Raw genomic sequence first — 24,508 nt, 5'->3', positions numbered from 1 at the left:
CTAAGCATTATGAGTTAGGGGTAAAGCAAATAATTCTTGCAGTATTAATTCCTTAGGTAAGAATTAAAAAATAATTCTCTTTTTTTTTAATTTAAGGTTAATCTTATAGAACAATGATGATTCTTCACAGAATCACAAAATATTCTGAGTTGGAAGGGACCCACAAGGATCATCAAGTCCAACTCTTTAAGTGAATGGCTTACAGGCATACAACCTGCAACCTTGGCATTATTAGCTCCATGCTCTCACCAACTGAGCTGATCTCAGGGTCATCAGAATTTAAGTCTTGATTCAAAATTTGTGGTGTTCTTCTTAGGGCTAACTCCATGTTCTCCCTCTCTTTCCCTCTGTTTTTGATAGAATGGTTCTCTATGCCTTTTAAACAATGATTTTTCCTCACTTAAGACAATAAGAGCTGTAGTTTCCTTGCTATGTAGGGGTCTTTTGAAGTACGCACAAAAACATATCTGTTTAGTTTGAGATTTTTCTTTTTTAGAAATAGAAATTTCTGTGCAACTCATACTGTGTTTGGTGGTCGTTTCAAAATAGAGATGAAAAATAGATGTAGATTTTGGCTATTGACAATTTGTAGAATTTATTGTGTACTTTCGTAAATCAGTCATCCCCTTTTCCTGCAATATGTTTAGCACAATCTGTAATTTGATCAAATACACCTGATTATTCTACCTCCTAAAGTTTCCTGTAGTGGTACACAGCACATTCCACAGCTGCTAATGAGTAACAAATCTGTACATGCTCCAAATTGATTATGAGAGATTGTTTACAATCTGTGGATCATTATTGCTTGGGAGGAGAGAGGGGAGGGGAAAAAAAAAAGAAAGTTTAAAGTAATCATGGAATCAATTTTCTATTGGAAGTATTTTCCCATGGAATATATATTTTTAAGTGTGTGGTAAGACAACAAAAGCCTGCATTTCTTTTTAGAAGTCTAAATATTCTTCCCTGAAGTTGATATCATGTTGATCGGGTACAAAATGATGATGACTATAACTTACTGTATGAATTATAGATTATTTAGATAGAGAACAGAGTATTAATTTTTGGTGGTTAACTTTCATAATTCCCTTTAACTGCTTGCTACAGTCAACTGTTCTGCAGTTTGATACATCTGAGAAAAGAATATATTCCTTTTAAAACATTTTTACTTTAGATCTTTGAATATAGTTGGATTTCAGTAGTATGAACTTCAATCACTATTTCACTTTTTGGAAAATTATTTGTGTGTATACAGTATGTGCAATGAATGCTGTTATACAGTGATTGATATAAGGATGCAAGCATCCTGTGCAAGTTACTCAGATGGTTTGGCATGGTTCTTAACACTTTGTGATGGTGATTTACTTATTAGGTGTTCATATTTTTAACAGGAAGACAGTGATCCTGCAGTTCATGAAAGCCTAAGCATAGAAAATACATTATGGGCAAGCACTGTTGTTGCTTCAGGTAAGTGTTGCAATAGAAAGGCTGATAATGAATCTAAAAACTTCTGTGGAAGCATATCTTTATTTTTTAAAAGCCATTAATATTTCACGTTGTAAAATGTCTTTGTCTTCCAGGCTATTAAACTCTTGCTTTTCTACCTTCTCATTGATTTCATCATGTTACTCAAAATATATTCATGCGTTTTTAATCCTCCTTAATAGCTTTGGGAGTTTTTTACTTAGATTTTGCTCTTTCAGTAGTGCTATCCTTTGTACCCCACTGAAGTCACTGACCTTTTTGATTTAGTTAAAACTTCAGGTTGTAATGTCCTCTCAGAAGCACTGTGGATGCTTCTTCTTGCTAAAAAGCAAGAGTGGTTTTGGATTTGTTAGGAGTTTTTCTCTTATATACTCCATGCTTAAAATCTTCTTTCAGGCAAAATCTTAATCAGAAAGAATAGATCAGTTATACAATTATTTAATTTTAAAATAATAGGATCTAAATGTTAGAAATGTTTCATATATGTCCTAGATATTATAAAGAGTTCACATTTCCTAGATGCTGTAATTGGCCTTCAAGCCATTGCAATGTTGCTTTTTTGAGAGCAGAAATTTATTTTCTTTCACTTTTGCTCTATGTAAAAAAAGTCAAAAGGGCTGTGGTTATTCTTCTGCACAAAATGACTGATAATAAGGAATTGGTAAATGATTTTTAAAAAGAACTAAGATTTAACATGGGGAATTGGAACAACTGGAAACATAAACTGAGAGAGGGGGGAAGAAAGTAAAAAAGGGTCTCCACCTAAATTATAATGTTAGTCCCTACTGGAAGGCTGGGGGAAAGAGATTAATTTTGAGAAGGTTGCAAAGGAGTCTGTGAGCAAGCACTCCTTTCCAGAGTCTGAAAAGGTAGTCATGTTCTTTGATCCTTAGTATTGGTGGGCTTGATTGCACTGGAAAACTATTCTCTCTAAAACTGTCAAATGTTGTCCTCAGTTAGATTTTTAACTTATGTAGCCAAGATCTGTAACTTTGTCTGAAAAGGTGTTTCTCATGTATTATAAATTTCAATACTGTGCATATTTGAGTTTGCTTTCCTCAAATCTATGTACAGGGGAAAACTACGCTCAAAAAATATGCATTTGCAAACTCACTAATTCTGAATTAGTAATTTTGAATTTTAATTGAAAGCTGTTCATGTTTTCATTTCCAAGATAGGTGATTTTTGTTTAGAATTGTAGCTATTGACTGAGGCCTCTTGATCTGCCATCTAAAGTTGTCACCCATGTTAATGAAAACAGTGTTCCTTAAAATTTGTACCTTAGGGTATCTTAGGATTTTTCACTTCTGAGGGATCTTGTGAAAGTCTAATTACTTATGAAGGACTTAAGTTCATTAATAGTGGCAGTAGAAAAACACAAGAAAAGATAATTCTCTTGTTGGAGCGTAGTTTTGAATAGTGGAATAAGACTCTAAGGGAGACTCAGGGCAAACTCACTGAGTGATACAAAGGAAAAAATACTGAATGACTCTTCAAGACTGCAACCCCTTCTGAAGGGAAAAACAGCATGATCAAGAAATTAAAAATTGTGTCCTGATATGCATACAGAAGTTGGCTTGAATTAAGGTAGCAGAGAAAAATAATTCCTTCACTAATTGATTTTGTGACATTAATTATACCTGAACTTTGGCATATGATGCATTTCACTTAACCTTATTTCATGTATTACCTACAATTTAATACCGTGGTAACGTGCTTCTCTCATGTAAGTATTGTGGCTATTAAGCATGTAAGAATTCTGTTTGGGTATTTCCTCATTCTGTATGGCATCATAAATCCGGATCTTAAGAATTACTCAGCACCTCTGTGGAGGTAATCTTAGCATTTGGTAGGATTAGGCCTTTAACAAAAGGTAGAAAATTATTGTCTTCAGTCTGTTGCTTATCTGTTAAGACAATTGTAAGGTGCACTGTGCATGTAGTCATGAGAAAGACTGTAAGGCAAACCATCTATCAGATTGTCAAAATGTCCTAGATTTGGTTGATACAAAGTCTTATTTAATTTTCAAAAAGGTTTTGCATAGGACATATTGTAGGGTGAGAGGATTCTCCTTTCAGTGACTAAATAAATGCTGAATTTCCTGATACTCTCTTCGAAGTATTACGTAACACCATTGCATGAGATTGGAGAGCCCACTGTCTCCAAGATATATGTAATTGCTGTTTGTCAAGGTGAGATGGAGGGTCAAGGTCAGGCTGGGAAAACTGTTTGGGCAATTGCATGGGGTATACCTCAGAAAACTTGAGCTGTGGTTGCTGATGCCCTGACAGGTCTAGAAGAGAGAGACCACAAATCAATATTTTTGCAGAGCAGTAACAGTAAATTTAAGTATATAAAGGCTTCAAGGAATCTTATCAACAGTATCTTGAATGCAGGTTACCAAAGCTCATGAAAATATTAGGATACTACAATAATGGATTCTGCAGGAAAAAAAACCCAACACCAACACCTATTGAGTAGAGCAGTACAAATGACAAGAAAACTATTTGCTATAGTTTCATATTTTTATTTTCTTTTTGAATTTTGGGAACCATAAAAATTGGTTTAACAAAATCATGTAATGTCAAACAACTCAAGAATAAAATATTGAACATCCTTTTTTAGATCAAACAAATTAATACAGTGAGCTAAATGGGCGGGGGGGAGGGAATCCATTTTGCCACACCTAATATATCCCCAGTTGTTCTAGTTTCAAAACTGATACTTTAGATATCTAAAGTGAGACTCCTAGTACTATCACATATGCACTGCTTCCTTTCTGCCTTTTGCTGCAAAGCCCTGACAGAGATATGGTGACCATGTGTATGATGCTTATCCTGACCGTATAAAACACAAAGACTGACGTGCCAGGATCACACTGGAAGCCTCTGGCACGGGTAGAAATCAAAAGCCTTTCTCAAGTACACAGCATGCAGTCGTCCTTTTGTTAGTCTTTAATAAGTGAGATAGGAAAAAACATTCGAACTTTTTCCACTTATGGGCAATACCTCAGTGGGTTTCAAAAAGGTAACAGCAAGGTATGGAGTCTGTCATTCATAGTATCACTGTGGAATTAATAATAGTGCCTGAAGGAAAGGAAATTTTGATTAGTGAAAACTTGAAAAACTGCTGTCACCGGAGAAAGAATTTTAAATATAAGCAAATAATTTAAACCATCAAGTATTCTGAAAACCTCTTAGTTTATTTTTAATTAAATTACTTATCTTTCAGTTCATTTGTGCCTGTGGCATCAATGACTGTGGTGTTTGTGTTTATTGAAAGCTTTGGTGGGTTTCCTTTCAGAAAGGGATAGAGGAAAGTCAGCAGTAAATTTTAAAAAGCCTCAAAAGGTCCACTACAGTATGGACTTCAGCTTTTTGTTCTCCATTTGCAGTAATGATCAGTGTGGTTCAAATGCTAAAGAAGATAAGAAGATAATGCAGTTTTCTGAGAAACCTGCTGAGATACCTATTAAGAGGACATTTGTATTAATGAAATTTTGTCATCATTTCAGCAGGTGTCAGTCTTGCGAAGTTACTTTAGATAAAATCAGAACAATTTGTATAACTGCACAGCTGTAAAAAGCACTGTTTTCTACCAAGTCCTACACATGATTTTAATTAATTTGCATGCACTCTAGTTTTTATATGGTTCACATAGTGCTTGGGAGATGCCAAAAATTGGTATGATCACACAGTGGATTCAGAGTATGCCTATTTGTGTGTGTTAATTCTTCACTAGTCCACTTTTGCTTTTTTTTTCCCCCCCCCGGCCCACATATTTATTCTAGTGGTATCTCATAACTTCTCCATCCTTCATTAACCACTCTGTCTTTACCTATTTGCTCAACTGACATGAGACCCAGTTTGCAGAGGCCCTATACATAAAAACACACGAGTCATTGCTTTTAGTAAGCCCAGGCTTGAAGCTATGCTTCCAGGAACCCCAAAGTGGATTCAGTTTTTTTGTATAGGACACAACAGTCCCTGGTGCAACCACTGTGGGATGAAACTGAAATTAGGCTTGGAATTCCTTACACCAATATACTTCAGGTCTAAGGAACCCCTGATTTACCATTGATATGGTGCTAATACCACAAAAGTTTAAAATCTAAGATGAATATCTTAGTACAAGCAGCAGTTTAGTAAGATCTAACCAAAATTCTGTTCTAAATTCAGTACTCAGAATGGAATTTATCTGACTTTGGCCTTTGAAACCAACTTTCCAAGGAGCAAAATATGAGACAAGTAAGACAGCTGCATGCACAGCCTAGCCAGGTGAAACTTAGCAGAGAGGTGCCATCTGGGATGTAGAAGTCTTCCCCAACTTCTATTGAACTAAAGAACTACCAAGGCAGAGATTGTTGGAGAGTGCAGAAAGGGATTTCCTACAAGATATTGTCCAGTGCGTTGTGACAGTTGGGCAGAGGTCAGTTCTGAGGATCACTTCAAAATAAAATGCCCAAAAGGGATGTATGGGCATTCGTTGGAGAACAGTCAAGTTCAGAAATTATGGACCAATGGACTATTGGAGAAATTTTGAGTGTGTCAGGGGCATGTTACATATATGTTAATGTGTAGATTTGCATGTGAAACTGTCAGCAGAGGCAGACTAGCTTTGGGGAAATTATCCTGTCAAGGGAAATTGTAAGAAAAAGCTTTAGTATGGAGAGGAAAATAATAGAAAAAACATTTTTTAAGTGTCCAGAAGGTGTAATGTATAATACTGAGAGAATTAATTTTCTTCTTAGTAAGTGGTACAGTGCTGTGTTCTGGATTCAGCATGAGACTAATGTTGAAAACACACTCATGGTGTAGTTGTTGCTCAGCAGTGCTTACCAGGGGCTTTTCAGTTTTCTATGCTCTGACAGGGAGGAGCTGCACAAGAAGAAGCTGGGAGGGAGTGTGGCCAGGACAGCTGACACAAACTGACCAAAGGGATATCCCGTACCATACAGCTTCATGCCCAGTGTAAAAACTGGGGGAGTTGATTGGGAGGGGCTGATCGCTGCTAGGGGATGGGCTGGGCATCAGTCAGCAGGTGGTGAGCAATGGTACTATGCATCACTTGTTTCTCTTGGGGTTTTTCTTTTTTTTTTTTATTACAGTATTTATTATCATTAATATTATAAGTAGTATTACTAGTATTGTTGTTATATTTTACTTTGTTTCTGTTATTAAACTGTTCTTATCTCAACCCACAAAGTGGAGAGTTTTTTCTTTTTTTTTTTCTGAGTCTCCTCCCCATCCTACCAGTAGCACACTGTGAGAGAAGAAGTGAGTGAGCAGCTGCATAGACCTTAGTTGCCATCTGGGGACAGGACACGGTCTTATTTTTGAGTAAATGAAACTTCTTTAATGCCAACATCTTTTAACTATCATCTTTTTTTCTTTGAGTATTACCTGCAAGACCAGTAGCAGATCTTGCATGTGGTCCTGATTGCCCCAGACAAGTTAATGTCAGACAAACATATAATACTTTTTTTTTAAAAACTTTTCTGAGCAGAGAGTTTCTGACAAGTTGCATTAATTATTTCTTTGTAGCATAATGACCTCCAAAAAAAATTCATTGTTGGTTGTACTACCATAAAGCCATTTCAGATCACTCGATAAAGTAATAGAAATAAGGAGGTTGTTTTATGCAAGAAAGTGTTATAGTGGAATATTGATAAAACCCCTAAAATTTTCTTTACTATAAAAATTTATTTAGTGATGCTGAAGCCAAATTTTCCTGTATCATCCTGTAAAAATTGACTAAAAGGTAATTGAAACTTGGGAATCATTTTTATAAGTTAATGAACATTATCGGATTCTATCAAAGTGATTAATAGGATGAACTAGATTTTCACTGGAGATGACAGAGATAGTAGGCTATTTGTGTGTGATGTATTCAGCACCATTTTACTAATTTTTGTATTCCTTGTGCAGTTGTTTATACTGTGTGTTAACTTCCGAAAACAGTTGGAGACAATTTTAAGTTGAAATACAAATTTTTAACCAGTTCCATTGGAAGTATTGTTTCCATAAAAAAGAAGGAAAGCGTGTAATGATTTTTATGGATGTTAATTACAGAAGTTATGATGATCCTTTCATTGTCAATTATGAAAAACAGCATTCACAGTACTACTCATAAGTGTTTGGGTTTTTTCGTACAATTGATTTAAGGAACTGTAAAGTATTGCAAGTTTTAATTCAAGCAAATTTTCTCTTATTTACTAGACACCTCTGTTTTACTGTTTGTTTGTTTGTTTGTTTTTCAGGAACTGTAATTGGTGTTGTTATTTACACAGGCAAGGAAACACGAAGTGTAATGAACACATCCAATCCAAAAAATAAGGTAAGGTAGTCATACTGTGGGATTTCCAACTTCTGTTTTCATAAAACTTAAACATAGATGTACCTAAGCCCAAAAATCTACATATTCTTGCTCTGATGTATTTCATGTTGCTGGACTGATTTGAATTTTGGTACAAGAAGTGAATTCCACTGCAGTCTCCTTTTGGAAGTAAAATTATTCTTCCTTTAGCTTGGAGCATTACAGGTACTAATGAAGTATCTGAAGTATCAATGTGCATCTTCATAATTTTGTACTTCTGTCTCATAACTAAATATTCTCACTTCATTGCTCTCAGATTATTTTACTGTAAAGTATTTGGCTAAAGCTACACAGTAGTTTTAGGAGTGTACTCTATACTCTACTCAAATACTACTAGGAGTGTACTCTACCCAAATACTACTAAAGTGTATTTGGGTTCCAGAGAAGGTAGAACACAGTAAGTGAAATTCCGTTCAGTACCCAGAACAGAACACTATTTCAGGGATTTTTGCAAGCAATGAAAACATTGTCAAGAGATTTTTCTGTCAAAAAGATACCAGAAGTTTGAGTGCTTCCCTCTGTACAAGGTTCTTTCAGTTCTAAACAAGGCAAATAGCTCTTCACTTAATCGGTAATATTTCTAATGTAAGTTGGGGAGAGCCCTCAATTATAAAGAAATAAAACTTCAGCTATGGGCTGTATCTTACAACCTAGACCTGTGTTTAGTAGGGAGATAATTATATTAAGAAAGAAAAAAATTATTGCAAGAGGTTTAGAAAAAAAATCAATTGTGACAGGTTGCCATTTTCACGCCATTCATAATAAGTTGCTCTGAGTAGAAACATCAAGAATGAAATGATAATACAAATTGCTTGAAGCAGTTACTGCAGTCCCCTGAGTGTATTGATTTGTGTTTCTAATAAAGAGATGCTTTTAAATGTCTCATTGACAGAGACAGGTGATATGTACCATTACGTAGATTAAAATGGCCATTTATTATTTTAATCTTTGTAACATGCATTTTAAAATAATGGAGTAAAACGGAACCGGAATGTTTATGGTACACAGTTATTTTCTGTTCCATCTGATACGAAGATGAGCCCTTTAGTAATAGAATCTTTCTCTTAAGAATTCTGAACAACTTCTGACTAATAAATAATTCTCACAAGTGTTTAAAATTAAATTAATGTGGTAAATTGATAGGGGAGTATGCATAAACGTAACATGCATTACCCCAATTCAACAGATTGTATGAGATGAGAGTTGTATGAGATTTTTAGTAAAAGTTTGTTAAAAATTTTTTCTTGAATATTTCACACAGAAGCTATGATAAAGCATAAAAGGATTTGTGTTTAAAATTTCCCCAGTGTTTTCAAAATTATTATTAATATTAAAAGAGTTGCTCCAAATTTTCTTCAGCAAGATTAGGAAGCAGATAAACCTAGAACAAAGAGATCCAGCTGCATGTTGACAAGCTGCAGCATGGTTCTTACTACTGCATATATCACCTTTAATGTTACAGCTGCTAACAAGAGGGTGGTTCAAGCCCTAGAACAGGCTTTATGGAGAGGTGGTTGATATCCCAGACCTGTCAGTGTTTGAGACATTTGGACAGCGCCCTTAATGCCATGCTTTAACTTTTGGTCAGCCCCAAAGTGGTCAGGCAGTTGGACTTGATGATCACTGTAGATCCCTTCCAACAGAAATAGTCTATTCTATTCTGTTTAGAAATCATGCTTTTAAGGAGCATTTTATCTGCCATTGATAAATGAGGTGATGCATGTCTAACAAAACTGTACTCAGTAGTTGTCCAAAGGCCTTTCCAGGAGTCACTGACCTATGAAGATGTTCAGCATTCTAAATATGTGTATTCATTTGTTCCTTGGAAGCATTTAGTTCTTTGTATCATAGTTAGCTTATTGGAATCTAGTAAATGTGAAGAATGAGGTTTAATATAGTATGTGTAAAATTACTTGCTTTAAATGCCTGTGCCTTGGTAATTGCTCTGTAGAATATCTTAAAAATGTAAAAGATTTTAATGCTGCAAACTGACATTGAATGCAAACTGAGGAGGTGAAGACTTTCTCTAGGGTCTGTTTTCTGCATCAGCTGCATCAGCTCCACATCAACTGTCTTTTTAAATTAATTTGTAAATGTGTAAATGATTCTTGTGTGTATCAATTCTTCAGCAGTAATACTGGCATGAGGTTTTCTTCTCTATGGACTGAACAACCTTGTTTAAAGCAGTAGCCAACATGTAACATGACCAGTAAGGATGCGTTTGGGAACTGAAAACAGAAAAACACTTAAGGCTATCACAGATGAGCAAGTGATAAAATGCAGTACTGCAGTGTAAAAAATGGTTTTCATCATTTTTTAACACTTAATTTTAACTGTGTTTTTCTGTGAAGTTAGCATTGTACTGTCTCTGTACTTTTTTCTACCATGGGAGGAGATTGGTTTGCATACTTCTGCAAGATGAGACGCTGCCTGTAGGTGATATTTCTTGCTAGTTAGCCTTACAGAAGGTAGACAAACAGTAGTCAGTACATTCCTCCTCTGTGTATTTGGGAATCTTCTTGTGTTTTCTCAAGCTTGATAGTAGCAATTACATGTTAGGTAGGGTATGTAGCATTAGGAGCCAAAAAGAGGGCAAAGGAAGTCTAAAATAGTCTTTGAGATTAGAAGATATATTACTGTTGAGAGATTGAAGATTTGAACATTAAAAAAAAAAATTTTTGTACCTAACTTGCTGAAACAAAATTGAAATTACATTGATAGATTGTGCTATTGCTGCAAACTTGAGAGGAAATAAGTATGCCTCCTCTTCTGCTTTAGGAAAGAATTGTTTCAAATACTGTTTGAGACTGGTTTTAAATGGCACATTGTTTCTCTCTGCTGCTCTTTGAAAACAAATAAAATTAAGATTTTCTTGTACCATGTGCTCGTTTAGAATTTAGTTCAATGATGCTGTTGTCTTCTGGCCTTGGGAGAAAGCAAACACTGAGATCTATGATTCTCAATTTACATTGTCAGACTGAAACTCCTATGTCCAGAAATAAGCAAGAAACACATGGGCTTGACTTTTATCAGTCCTCTCTTCATTGAAATACAGATAAGTGCTTCAGTAGTATTTCTTGCTGGAGAATAACTTTGCTGCTCTACTTTGTACTATAAACTTGATTTTTCTAATGGCAAATTTTTAGTTTCCATGCTTTAGGGTAGATGCTTTTTGACTGAATGAATATTAAAATTTGGAGATGCAGACCTGCTCTATAAACACTCAGCAGAAGACTAAAACTGAAATAAGTTTAAGCAAACTTACATATGAAAAATTGTGAAATGTATGTACCTGTTCAAGCATGGAGTTGATCTGTATATTAAACTTAGAAGGATTTATTGTGTTTGCTGAAGTATTTAGTCATTCAAGCAACAATTTTCTTAACTTAAAGTCAACACTTAGTTGTTTTATTACAATTGTAAAAATTGTTTCATTGCCTAAGGATGCAGACACAGTCTGAAAAACACAAAGATAGAGAACATAGAATTTTCTTAATGGATCAATTCAATATGTTTTTAATTCCAAACAATATAAAGAAAAATTATTTCTGGCAAGGTTTAATTTCAGCCTGAAATGATATATGTTCTGTGCTTTAGATAAATGTAGAAATGGTAACATCAACATTATAGTGTAATGGCTCTCTGCATTTTGCCTCATTGGCAGTCACATCAGCTTACTCAGGAATGCAGTTCCAGCCTTTAAAGGAAAAAAAAAAAAATCAGATTGAATTGTGCTCCTCACAATGCTGTAATCAGTAATCAATCCTATTTGGATAGATATTCTTAAACCTTGGCTTTCTGGATGAAGTTGGACTTGTCAATGGTAAAGGTCATTTATAGGTGTTAATTAACCAAGAGGGAAATTAACAAACTAAGGTTATTTATTTATTTTGTCTGGCATTTTAGTATGTTCTCATTCTTACCTATTTAAAGTGCAGAACAGTTTTTTGTTATCTAAATTCAGCTTTTGCAGCTTTGCTCTTCATACAATGCAAGATTGTTAGTGCAGCCCTTCTGCAAATGTGACCTGTTCCCATCAGTGAAAAGAGATTTTGGGGGTAAAATTAAAAAAACACAGTATAGTTGGAGGGAGATGGAAATAAATTCAAGGGAATATATTTTGTGTACTAAGATTGAAACATTAAAATTACTTGGACTTTGCAATATATATGCACTCAGAATGTACACAGTACATCAAAATGAGAAGAAATTATCTTAAATGGAACTCCTGAGAAATCAGTAGCCTCTCTAAAGGAGCTATAGCATGTAATCTGCCTAGTGCACTTCAGATTAGTATAAAAATAGTTTTAGTGTTGCTAATCCTTACAAGCAGCATTCAAAAGACTTTTTTTTTTGCCTTATTTTATGGAATTCTACATCTGCTGTTAAGTTTTAACATCAGAAGTAAAACTTCATAGTAACTATCCAGTGTTCATCAAAATAATATTTTTTTACCCTAATTCTTAACTAGCCTGAAAGCTAACTACTGCATGTCTTGTGGTTTGTGCTTTTGTTATTGGTTTGTTGTTTTGGTTTGTTCTTTTTTAACAAATGAAAATCTAAGAACAGTTATTATTTTTCTTTCTGTGTGTATGTATTTTGGTTATTTGAAAATGGACTTACTGGTGAGCCTTGAAGTAGAGAATAATATTTCTATTCTGGTAAACTGAGGCAAAATCACTTTCCCTCTTTTTCTTTCTTATTCTCTCCTCACACAAAATTTCTTCCTGGTGTTTTGTGACCAAATTTACTTCTCTGCTTATCTATGCTTGTTCTTCTCTTTCCTCCCTTTTTATGGGGATAATTTTTGAAAAAATATTTACTAAAAAAGGACACCACTCCCTCCAGTTCCTTATTTGGAGTGAAATAGAGTGGCTGGAGCAGATTCATGGGTTCCCAGAAAGTGATACCACTTCACCAATTTTCCTATTCATAGCTTTTTCAATACTCAAAGTATATGTTTCTCCTGCCTTGACACATTTTTTGAACATCAATAAATTTGGTTGTCCAACATCTTGTAGTAGCATTAGTAAGCCATTCGTATCTGTTGCCCCTCAAAGGCTGACATTTCTAAGTTCAACTTCATTTGTGTTCAGAGCTTCTTCATAAGGGCATTGACTTTATCCTGCTGCTACACTGTTATGCAAGAACCCAGTACCTTCGCTTGTATGTTTTTCTTATTAAATGGATAATTTGATGTTCATAGTCTATTTGAGAAGAATGGTTTTCTGTGGCTTTATGCCTGAAGGATCTGGGATAAAAGCAGAACCTTGAAAACTGTTATGTGGCTCTTAATGACAAATGTCAGTGAATTATAAGAAAAAGGTTTATGTAGCACTTTTTACTGGAGTATAGTCTACTGTGGTTAATCCTCCTAAAAACTACTCTTTGTATGGGATAAAATGGAGAAAGCTGTCACCTGCAGGTAGTAAGTACTCCTCATGCTTAGTTTGTCCCCTGACGCGGAGCTTCTGTCCAAGAAAGTGCTTATCTACCAGCTTCCCATGAAGTATGAGAATCTCTCTTGGTGTACAGGAGAACTCTTGGGAGCAGGCCACAGGGGAAAACATGTAATATAGTGTTGATGTTTTTCTCTCTATGTACTGTCATCTCTGAACATAGGAAGAAGAGTAGCAAAAGGTAGAAAATAGAGTAACACCTTGAAAACCCTAGAGTGTCTCAGCAAGAAGAATGAAACAGGGTTACATAAGGAGGAAGACAAAAGACTTTTTTCTTGAAAAGTTTGGGAAGAAAGGGCTGAATGCCAGAGGAACCACCTTTGTTCCAAACCTCCAAAACCAGGATTAGAACATAGGAATTCTGATGCTTGGGAATGGTCAGCAGTGTTTGGGCAAACCAAAAGCAAAATTTCTGTGTCCTTCACTCTGAAACAGAAAGAACATCTACCTATTTTAATTACCTTTAACTCCATTGACTGGAATAGTGATAGTCTCAAAGTGGAGATTTCAATCCTCAGGTGATTAGTATGGAAAAAGTATAAAGGAGCTGAGGTTTTCAGTTTTCTTTCATATATAGAAAATGGCAAGAATACTAGATTTATACCATGATATTAAGGCAATAAGAAAACAGTAGGACTGAAAGTCTTGATTGACTTCCTTGAGTGCATATGTGGACAGGAATCACTTAATACAAACAGTGTGTCATACCTGGTTTTTTTGTACACGTCTGTATTTTACATAGAGCACGCTGCTTCATTTCAGAGACTTGGTGGAGCATTTTTATGCACATTAGCAGTTCTTCTCAAATAGCAGTGTATATATTTTTATTCTCTTCTTTACATTCTTCTTCTCAACAGTAATAAAATGGTAATACTAAAAATGGGAAATTGGGGCACAAGAGATCAAAGGGACAGAGGGGGAGAAAGCCACAAACAAAAGAAATGGGAACTGAGAGTGGTCAGTTTAAGGTATTAGACTTCACTTGTCATCCAACTTAGTGTCTTATAGTACTCTTATATTTCAAGTACTCCTACTTTTGGTTTTGCATGTAAATGATGCCTGTAGCCTTAAAGTAAACTTGATCCTAATGTATTTGCTTTGGCATCTGAAAAATAATATTAGATCATCACTTGCTTATCTACTTTGCTGTTATATCCCTGAGTAAGTTGTTCTGTGTTGTGGCCTGCTATCAATTCACGTTAGAGTTACAGAACAACCTATGCCCTAACCTCTGATTTGTTCTGAAAGCAACAATTAAACATATTATGCAATTGATAGCCGAAGTCATGTGATAGGTCTTTTCTGCCTGCATGTAATTTAGTGTGGTGCACTACATTGCTGTGTGGTGTCTGAGTCACTCAGCCTAAGTGCTGCACAAGGACCGAACTGAGGAGATTGACTGTGCTGTGTTATGGTACTGTGCTTCTTGGGACATGGATGTTGAATCACTATTCCTACTGCAGTTGGTACCACTGTCTGTTTACATTCCTGCTGTAAGGTAAAGTATGTGGAAATGTACAGTTCAGTACTAAACAAAATAATTGTTATATAGTAATATACAGAACAGCAAGGGAATGGCACTTTGGTAGTAAGAGAATACTCACTGTATTCTGGGTATACTTCTGGGTTTACTGTATTTTTTAGAGTTGATGGCAAACACTTCCACTGATTTTGCAAAGCCCAATAATTTATTCACAGCTGTAAAATTCCTACAATGTTAAATTCATCCCTTATTATAAGAATATAGAAGGATGAAATTTGATATGTTCCAATCAAAAACTGGCCATAAGCCAGTTCTGAGATCTATCTCTTGCCATTTGGAGACTCCCATTAAAAGTTGCTTGGATTTTTTTTCTCTTTTAGTATGTTTAGAACATGAATATGTTAGAATTTGTGTCCGCAGCTCGATGTCATTTCGCACTGGTGTTTGAGGAAGGATCAGTGGTGGAGTATACCATTTCTGCATCAGTCTATTAATCTATGAAAATAGATTACTCTCACAAAACAGTCTGAACAACTCTTAAAATGGATCAAATTATGGAATAACAACAACCTGTTGCTCATTCGTGAGAAATGCTGTGTATTTTACCAGTAACAAACTAGGCTAAAATGAATGATTTGTGGTAACATTTCAAATGATTTCTTTATTTTATCATTCTACAAAAGACAGTGCAAAAGGGAGATTGCTTGCATAGTTGGCTTGTGTGGAGTAACCAAGTGAGCTCTAAAAGAGGCAGACCCTGATGGCTGTTTCCTGTCAGCTGCTGCATCCACTGCTGCTAATCAGTTGTGGTAGTTTGCTTTTACATTTACATTGCTCCTTATGGCTTTGTTGCCATTCAGAATTTAATCATGCCATTGGCAAAATGCAGCTGCTGGGAGCTGGAGAGAGTAGGGGCAAAGGGCACAGCCTCTCAGAGGATATTTGTTACCTTATCCAGTGGCTTAGAACTGCACCACCTTCATAACGCTCTATCTACAAGGCCTTGCTTGCAGTGTGCAAGTAGGTGACCAAAATACTGACATAGTGGAAGGGGGCTGTTGTGTGTTTTCCTATATTAGGGTTCTGTTCTGTGCATGGGGTGTTTGTTAATAAGAGCAATGTAACACAGTTGGCACCTGTTTTTATGTTACATTTTTTACTTACTGCGTATTTTATTGGATCTGAGACCTTTAACTGATATGTTCAAAGTATATTAATTATTATTTTTTAAAATAATTATGAAAGAAGGATGTCTTAAATGTCAGATACTAGGATCTTTGAGACCTGAAGAGCATTCTTGAAATAGATGCTCATCTGATGTTCACATCTTTTATTTGGATGCTTTACAGGCGTTAATTACTGTTCAGCTGGATAGCCTTCTCTTCACGTACAGCAAGTACAGAAAAACAGGTCTTTTGTGGTTTTCATTTATGCAACTTAATAATTTATACAGCTGAAGTCTGATGTATTTCTCTAAGTACTGGAGGCTCAATAACCATCACGAGTCACATGACTTGAAATCTCAGTCTATAGTGATGAATATCTAGAGGGAAAGTTCTCTCCATATCAGGCTATAGTATTTGTTTTGATGTAGGCTGAACATAGTGGTCATGACTAAAATAGTTTACTTAGTTCTGTTTGCGCCCTTGAACTAACAAGCTTGTCATATTCTTAACAAATATGATCTTTACCTTTCTTTTTTACCTCAGTTCAGAGAGCAAGCCTGTGGATACATTTAGCATTAAAATCACCATTCCAGCTTGTACCGGATGAAAATAATGTGGTTTTCATTGTGGATTAGTTTGCAAAAAGTGGATTGCTCTTCATATTCTTAAAGCTCATTCCCTTCCCATCATATCTCTTGGAATGTATCCCAAAACACTATTTATACAAAACAGCATTCAGTTTAATTTCTTTTATGAATTGGAGATGTTGTGGAATTTTTTCTTAATCTCATAGTCTCCAAGAAATCCACTCAAATATTTTCTTTCATAAAAGTAAAGATAGATTACTTGTGACTCAGCTGAAAATAAGATTCCTGCTGATGCCTACTGAGTTTGAGGCTTAGGCTTTTTTTGTTGTTCTGCCTATCACAGCTGTTTTTCTAGTTTGTTTGAAAGTGGTTCGACAGTTGTTTACTTCCTTTTTTTGAGGGAAATGTTGAAAAATTTTTTTGTTCACTTTGTCCTAATTCCCTCCTATATGTATGGTTTCTCTTTCACCGTGTGAGTCAGCCAGCACCAGTCCTCTGCTTTGTATTCAATATCCCTTTCTTCTGACTGCTTTCCCCCTTGGGTTGTTCTGCTTTTCCACCCTGTTATTCTGGTCTCTCTAATGTAGTTTCACCTACCCCTTTCTTTCTTTCATCTCTTCAGACATCTTACACATTCTTGTTTTTTCTCTGACCATGCATCTTGTTTGTGAAGAAAAAAATTTAATTGTTTGATAAAATTAAATCATCAAATAATATTCTTAATCTGTCACAGTTTTAAAAATACTGTCTTAGTGAGTCTGCACTCACTGTGGAACAGTGAAGTTCATGATCCTAGTTTACGTATTCAGCTCTGTCTGCATCCGTCCATGTGGTTCTTCCTCCTTAGCCTATCCAGCATTTCCTTTTAAAGCTTCTTTCAGTGTAACTTGTGACTTTTCATCTGCTCTGCTATGGAGTTATTGGCTTCAACTTGTGAATGCATGATTGATTTCTTGATGGTTTTATGCATGGGAAGAGATTTACCATGAGCAGCTGAGTAGTCATTTCACTGACCTTATCTAAACACACTTTTGAAATTCCCAAAGGTTCTCTTACTGTTACATCCACCTCTCATTCCCACTTTTGGGGTTTTTTTTCAGCTGTTACTGTATCATTACTTTATACTTTTAGTCAAATCAACTTGGCTTGTTCCTTGGCTTGCTGAGGTAGTTTATGCAGTACCTAGTGCAGGGCCATGCTCCATGTAAGGGGATCTCTCTCTGGATTTGTAGTTTTAAAAAATTGAAGCAAATCTATGTGGTTTTATAGATTGTGGGGGTGTGGATGTAGGGAGTTAATTTTTGCAAATGAGATGCACCTAATTGTGCTTGAGCTATGAAACAGTACTCTTGAGAGCACTGGCAGAAGTGTGGAGGGGTACCCATTAAAGTGTTGTATTCCACGTACGCAGCTTCCACTGGCCTTTTTTTCCTCTTCCATTGAAGCGTGTATTCAGTCAGTATCTTACTCTTGCAATGAAGAAAAAGTGTGTTTATCTAGCCTGTCCTTTGGGACACAGGTTTGAATCGTTTAGCAAATATATTAGTTGACATTCTTACTAGTTTTGTGATGACTCTCCCCATTATGAAGTTAGATACACTCTGTATGCACTACTTTATTTTAAATATATTTAATTCTGTAAACAAAAGCTTTTAATGCCTTACATAATATTTTATATTCTATTCTGACCTTTCGGTTTTCTTTGAGAACCTGAATAATTTATTTCTAAGAGTTTTATAGTTGTACTACACAAGAGTTTCCTTGTGGAAGGTCTGCTAGCTTCCAATGACCCTTAGCTGCCATCTGGTACAAATTCAAAGTGCTTCTGTCATCTGCTGCTAATTGCTGTCACCTGCATATTGCAGTCACTCTGAGCAACTTGGATTGCAGTGAAGCAGGAGGCATACTGTTTTATATAGCTGCAATCTATCCATAACACCCATGATTTCTTTATTAATATTAATTTAATAATAAAAGTAGTACATGCATCATGAAATGATGTGAATTAATATAAATGACATTTCATGTTTATTTTAATAACTTTCAGGGTTTAATGTGACATTCAAAAATGTGTGTAGATTTGTATTATAAATATATTTATTATTTCGGTATTTTTCAGCCTATTTATTCTGGTAAGATTGTTCCAACTGAATCGTACAGAATAGTTCTTTAATCTTTTTTGTAAGCTGATAAGCTTTAGTCGGGGCACTAGCCTACAGCACCATATTATATTAATGTATTTTACTTGTAATTTAGAGAACAAGAGGAATATCCTGATCTGAAGGCTAAACTGTCCCCTGTGGCACTTGCACAGCTGATAATCGTGAACTAGAAAGATGTGTATATCAAATAGTTTACAAAATGAAGCCAGCTGTGTTTCCCTACATACTGTGGCTTCCTGACATGCATCATTAAACCTTATTAGCTACTTCCTTTTACAAAGATTCTTGTAGTCTTGAACATTGCATATTAACATTTTCTGCCCCTCCAACTGGAAATTATTTGCTTTATTGTAGAGTGTCAACTTGCTCTAGTTTCTGATATGCGTTCTAATTGGTACTTTAGAGTATAATCATAGTGAAATACCACTCCGTGCATTTCTTTATTTGGAAATTAATACAGACCTTTTCACTTCATCTGTCGATCTGTGCAACTTCTCACACAATTTCCAACTGCTGGGATTGTTTGCAAACCATTAAGTATGAAATGGTTCATAAAATGTCTTTAAGAATATAAACACAAAAAGAAGGAATTGATTTCTGTGGTAAGATTTTTTTGTTGTTGTTGTTTCCTTAATACAAATAAGGCTATTTCAGCTGATAAGTTTAATGATGTAAAAACCCTCAAAAATGTCGCGATATTATAGAGTTAATTCTTTTTTTTCAGATGATGTTTTGTTTAATAAAATCACGATTCTGCACACATGCACATATACCACTTGATCGCTGAATCCTGATACTGAAATTCAGCTCTTAAACCTTAAGAAAGCAGAATTTTTGAAATATTAAGCTCTCTGTCTATAAAAATTAAGTACAAAAATCTAAATATGTATTGTATTGTACACATTTACAGCACTCATATATTTGACAGAAGGACAATTAAATATTTCTGATCTCTATGAGGAAAACTATGGACAGTATTATTCCAGAACCTTAATTGTTTGTATGATCCCAAACATAACTTCAAAGCAACGTGTTCTGCTGAATTGTCTTGAAACATATTTTGTTTTTATTTCAGGACAAGAGGCACTAATAACGTAGACATTATGAAAATTCTGAATAGCATGTAACTGTATAGAGGAAAGAAATTTAGAAACATTTTGATAGTCTTTTTGTTGATATTTCTCTTAAAATTTGTTATTTGTTTCAGAAGGTCAGTTTTATTTGTAAATACATCAGTGTATTAAAATTGAGCTAGAAATTCTAGAATTCATGTCATAATTTCTACTACATGTTTGAGTGTGAAAATTGGTGTTTCTACATAATACGAGTAAGAAGTTGCACATCAAATCTTGTCTAATCTTTATTGAGAAGAGTCGTTTCTGTGCCTTAAATAGTTGTGGACATTTACTTTGGAGGTATTTTGGGTATTTCTACTCAGATTTGAAGAATGCTTCCCCCGTCCCCCCTTTAGCATTTTCCCTTATATTCTGACTTTAATCTTTAAGAGGACTAATGCTGATTTTCCACCTTATTGAGCAGCTTTCAAGCTCCTCTTGTTTAATTTTAAAGTTTTAACTTACTTCTTTTACATATATCTCAAATGCTTATTTATTTATATAATTGCAAATTCTACACAATATAAACTTTGGGACCCGTTGTCCACTTGCCGGTTTTGCAGTTATTTTGGCGAAACTAAGTATCATAGTCTGTGAGAGAGTAAGCCATGCTTTTCTAATCTACTCGGATTTGAAAAAATACCATTTCCATTGAGTGTGTTTTAATAATAGTGTGTAATGTGTAAACCTGCTTATTTTGTGTTCGACCCTTAAAAAACAACAGAGCGTAGTTAGTAAAGTCTTTAGTTGAAGCTGATGAAGTTGAAGCTTGAAGAAGATATAACACATATAAGTACATATGTGAAAGTTACATATAAAATATTAATCTGAAGATGGTGTTCCAGGATAAAATTGAACATCTTTAAATCTTGCTCTTCTACCCTCCCCAGAATTCTGTCTTAGCAATATTGATCAGATGTAAGGAGGATTGTTAGTGCTTAGAAACTCTGTCTTCTCTATTGTGTGCCTAGATTGTTTTAAATTGAAGAAAAAAAAAAAAAGATGAATTAGAGTTTCACTGTGTGAATGCTTTTGGCTGTTGAAGTCTCCAGTATGACTAGTTAGCTTAGGTTATTGAAGCAGTTATTCTAAATGGATGGGTGGTCTTCAGAAAATGTTTTCAGTTGGTAGCTTCTAATAGGAGAATATGTTTGTAATACAGCACAGTACCTGTATGGATACCAGAATTTAAGGGGCTGTTAACCTTTTCAGTTTCTTAACATGCACTGTGCACGTTTTAATCATTCATGTTTGTGACAAATACGTGGCGAAGTCAGAGAACATATGGTCGCACAGCATCTCGCTACTGCTGCCTTAAGGTGCCAGTCTGTGACTGTACAAAGGTGTGTGAACTGTTACTTTTTGCCAAGGAGGGAACAGAATAGTTTCAGCACACAATCCGAAGTGTCAGAGTCGAGTAATTAACTCCGAGCGTTTGAAAGTAAGCGGGGTGAGTGGCGGGGGAGATGAAGGAGGGCTCGGTGCGGGCCGGCGGCGGTTCAGTGCGGCGCGGGCAGGGCTCGGGGAGCGGCAGCGCCGGCCGCGCCCGCCCTCTGCCGACCAAACCGCGCGTGGCAGCTCTGCGGGAAACGGGAGCGACCGTCTGGAGTAAAGCACGGGCTAATATCCGTGGCTTGGCTCCCTTCTTCTGTGTAAAGACAGGCTCTAAGAGGAAGGATCGCATTGAACAATATTTAGAGACATTGGAGTAGCTTACCAGAGTGAAAAACTGCTAATGAAAACTGTATTTATAGTCAACAGGATGTTAAGAATGGGTCACGTTCAGTTTCTCTCATTGTGATCATTTGAAACGTTATGTTTTGCTGCAAATAGAGTAAATTGTTGGCATGCAAATAAACCGGGATACAAATGAAAAAGAAGATACACTTAGGAAGGTTATGAAATCTGTGACCAGTATTTGACAAAATTAATGCCTTACTTGAAACAACTGAGTCTACTACTTAAGTGCAGTGTTGGATATAGCTCACTTACAGTTTTTATTACGGTAGACTGAACTAGAGAGGGCTAAGCATCTCTAAAATTATGCAGAGGACTCTCAAGTTTCGCTTTGAGTATCCAAACTCAAATGATGTTGAGTCTGGGAAAGGCGATGATATAAAATGGATGAATAAAGGAGGCAGAGAGAAAAAGAACCATTTGAGCCCTCTTTTTCCTTTTAGCGTTATAGATATTACTACCTACAAGAAGTAATTTTGTTTCCAAAGTGATTAGTTTATTTCAAACATGTATATTATGTATTTACAAAGTGTGTTAAAGTAAAACCAGGCAAGTGGGAAGGGAAACTTCAAAATGTAATAGAAGTCTTCTGATTTTAAGAGCATTTAAACATCTGGTTTTGAATATGCATTAAAAGACTAAAAAAAATGCAGCTTGAACTTCCATTGGATGATCACCATGTATTTCTTCTTGAGTTTTAAAATCTCTACTGTTTTCAGTTCCTATCTGTTGGAGATAGACTGTTTATGTAAGAATACAGATAAGTATCATTTATTTCTTCAGGCATACAATTAACTCTAAATACCTAAAAATATTTCCTGAAATCAGTGTAGAATAGAGGTCATTCAGTTCCTTAAACATGCTGTCTTAACGTAATACTAAATATTTCAGTTTGCTCAAAAATTGTGTTGCGTGAAGGTTGAATATTTTTTTGCCAATGGAAAGACAGAAAATGTGCTGGAATAAATTGGTCTATTTTCTGGTTATCATTTCTGTATAAGTCCTCTGGAGTTGACTAAATAAATAAAGTTGATTTCAGTTTTATGAAGTCAAGTACACCCCCCCCGCATTATTACTCAATTCTAAAATTATTAAAACCTATAATAGGTTTTTAGTGCTTCAAAAAATGTTCTCAAGGTTTCACTGTTGCTCCTGCAGCTAAACCAGTGACTAGGATGTTTGAAACCAGATCTGAGAAAAAGGAGGGACAGATAGTTTTTATCACTAAATGGTCATTTTATATATTTCCATGGTTTTTTTGCTTTTCCTACCTTTGAATCTACTGATTAAAAGAGTAAGTATGATATTGATTAAACAGTGTAACATACTGAATTTAAGATTGGTGGGGTTTATGTTAATCAAGAGGTTTATAGAGAGACATGTTTCTGCAGACTGTTGCTTGAGTACAGTGAATTAAGGCAAGATGCTTGGTAAAAATGAATTCACTTGCTTTACCTGTTTTGATTCATATTTGTATTAGCTTAATGTGGTCACCTGCTTTGTTGAGCAGTCTTTGAATCGTGGGAATTAGGAGACTTAATAAAGAGGAAACACTTAGAGGTTCCAAAGTTGCTGTATGTATTTTTAGTGTCAAAGATTAAGTTAAACAAATGTGTAAATTATGTGTTTCTCTATTTAGCCTTTAAACAAAGATTAATAATCAGTTATTGCTAGGGACTATAGGAGAGTTTTGACAGATTATTGAAGAAAGCCATGGGGGATTGGATATATGCAGCTAACTGTATAAGTCATCTATATAAAAATTCACTATTTTTTAATAGATGATGAAATGCTACGAATCATTTTCCTTAGGCAAAGGTAGTTTTTGTCAGTCCACAGCTGAAAGATATATTATTTCAATTTTAGTAATTTTAAATATTTATCTTACTGTTACATACCTTTAACATCTAAGTTTAGGCTACAATTAATGGAAACATATTTAATATACTAGTATTCAAGGCTCAGTAAAGCTAACTTCAGAGCACGTATTAAGAATAGCAAAGAAAATTTTTATGTTTATGGTGCAAATTAAAGCCCAAGTCTATCTCAAACATACATACCATGAAATTTCATTGTAGTCAATATGGTGTTTGGCAGTGCAGAACCAGACTGATTACTGAAATATAATTACCTTTGTGGAGGAATTTAGTTGCAGGGGGAAGTCTATCCTAAGACTGTGCCTTAATACTTCAGTAGTATTAAAGTAGGGCACTTGAAGGCTATTCATGAGCAATTATTTCTAATGCTGCAGTCGGACATGTCTATCTCGTATTGGCCTTATAAACCACCAGCGTGCCTGTAACAAATGTGGATAGAGCCTTCCCAAATCTTCGTTCGCGAAGCCCAGCCATGATGATGATGATGATTTCTAATGCACTTTAAACTGTAATTGAATAACAAATGGCTGCACTAGACTGTTTTGAGAAATCTTTACCATTGTGTAACATTTAATTATCAAATTTTGCATTTCATTATTCTAGCATTTAAAAAATTCTCGTTTGCCAAGTAATATACTTTTTATAATGTTAAAAGAATTGTTCTTTTACTACAATAACAGTTTCAGAAGATAATCTTTCCTAAAAGTTAAGCATCTAGGGCAGCAACAGCAATATTGTTTTTCAGCTGGTACTTCAGTAGCCAGAAAGGTTTTTGTTGTTTTCAACTTTTTAATTAAGATTTTTCTCATAAGATAATTCATTATACTATGTGGTTTAAAATGTGAAGTGTAGACCTTTAATCATTCCCTCATTCAAAAATGAAATATTTCAAAAACTTGACACCTTTTTTAGTGCAAGTAGACAATTGACGGTATAAGCCATTATTTTATTGAGAACCATTAGCTATTTAAAACTTTGTGCATAAATTAAAGAGGAGCTAAATGGATTTGCAGTTGTTGCCATTAATAGCATTTTAGATTATACAGGCAATTATTGTGTTCATTA

General features: G+C 35.1%; 1 protein-coding gene across 4 annotated transcripts in view; it reads left to right on the top strand.

Annotated features, from left to right (window-relative positions):
* The window catches only part of ATP9B (ATPase phospholipid transporting 9B (putative)), a 157,079-nt gene that overhangs the window by 76,957 nt on the left and 55,614 nt on the right, over nucleotides 1-24,508 (top strand). For all 4 annotated transcript variants that reach the window (XM_018081662.3, XM_018081664.3, XM_018081663.3 and 1 more), the window contains exons 10-11: nucleotides 1,389-1,464; nucleotides 7,742-7,818. In XM_018081662.3, coding sequence (XP_017937151.3) covers nucleotides 1,389-1,464; nucleotides 7,742-7,818 — 153 coding nt within the window. The remainder of the gene's footprint in view (nucleotides 1-1,388; nucleotides 1,465-7,741; nucleotides 7,819-24,508) is intronic.

This window comes from Manacus vitellinus, unplaced genomic scaffold, assembly GCF_001715985.3.
Source record: "Manacus vitellinus isolate BGI_N305 unplaced genomic scaffold, ASM171598v3 scaffold_55_pilon, whole genome shotgun sequence".
Lineage (NCBI taxonomy): Eukaryota > Metazoa > Chordata > Aves > Passeriformes > Pipridae > Manacus > Manacus vitellinus.
Note: the sequence above shows the minus strand (reverse complement) of the source record. Positions and strands in the feature narration are given on the sequence as shown.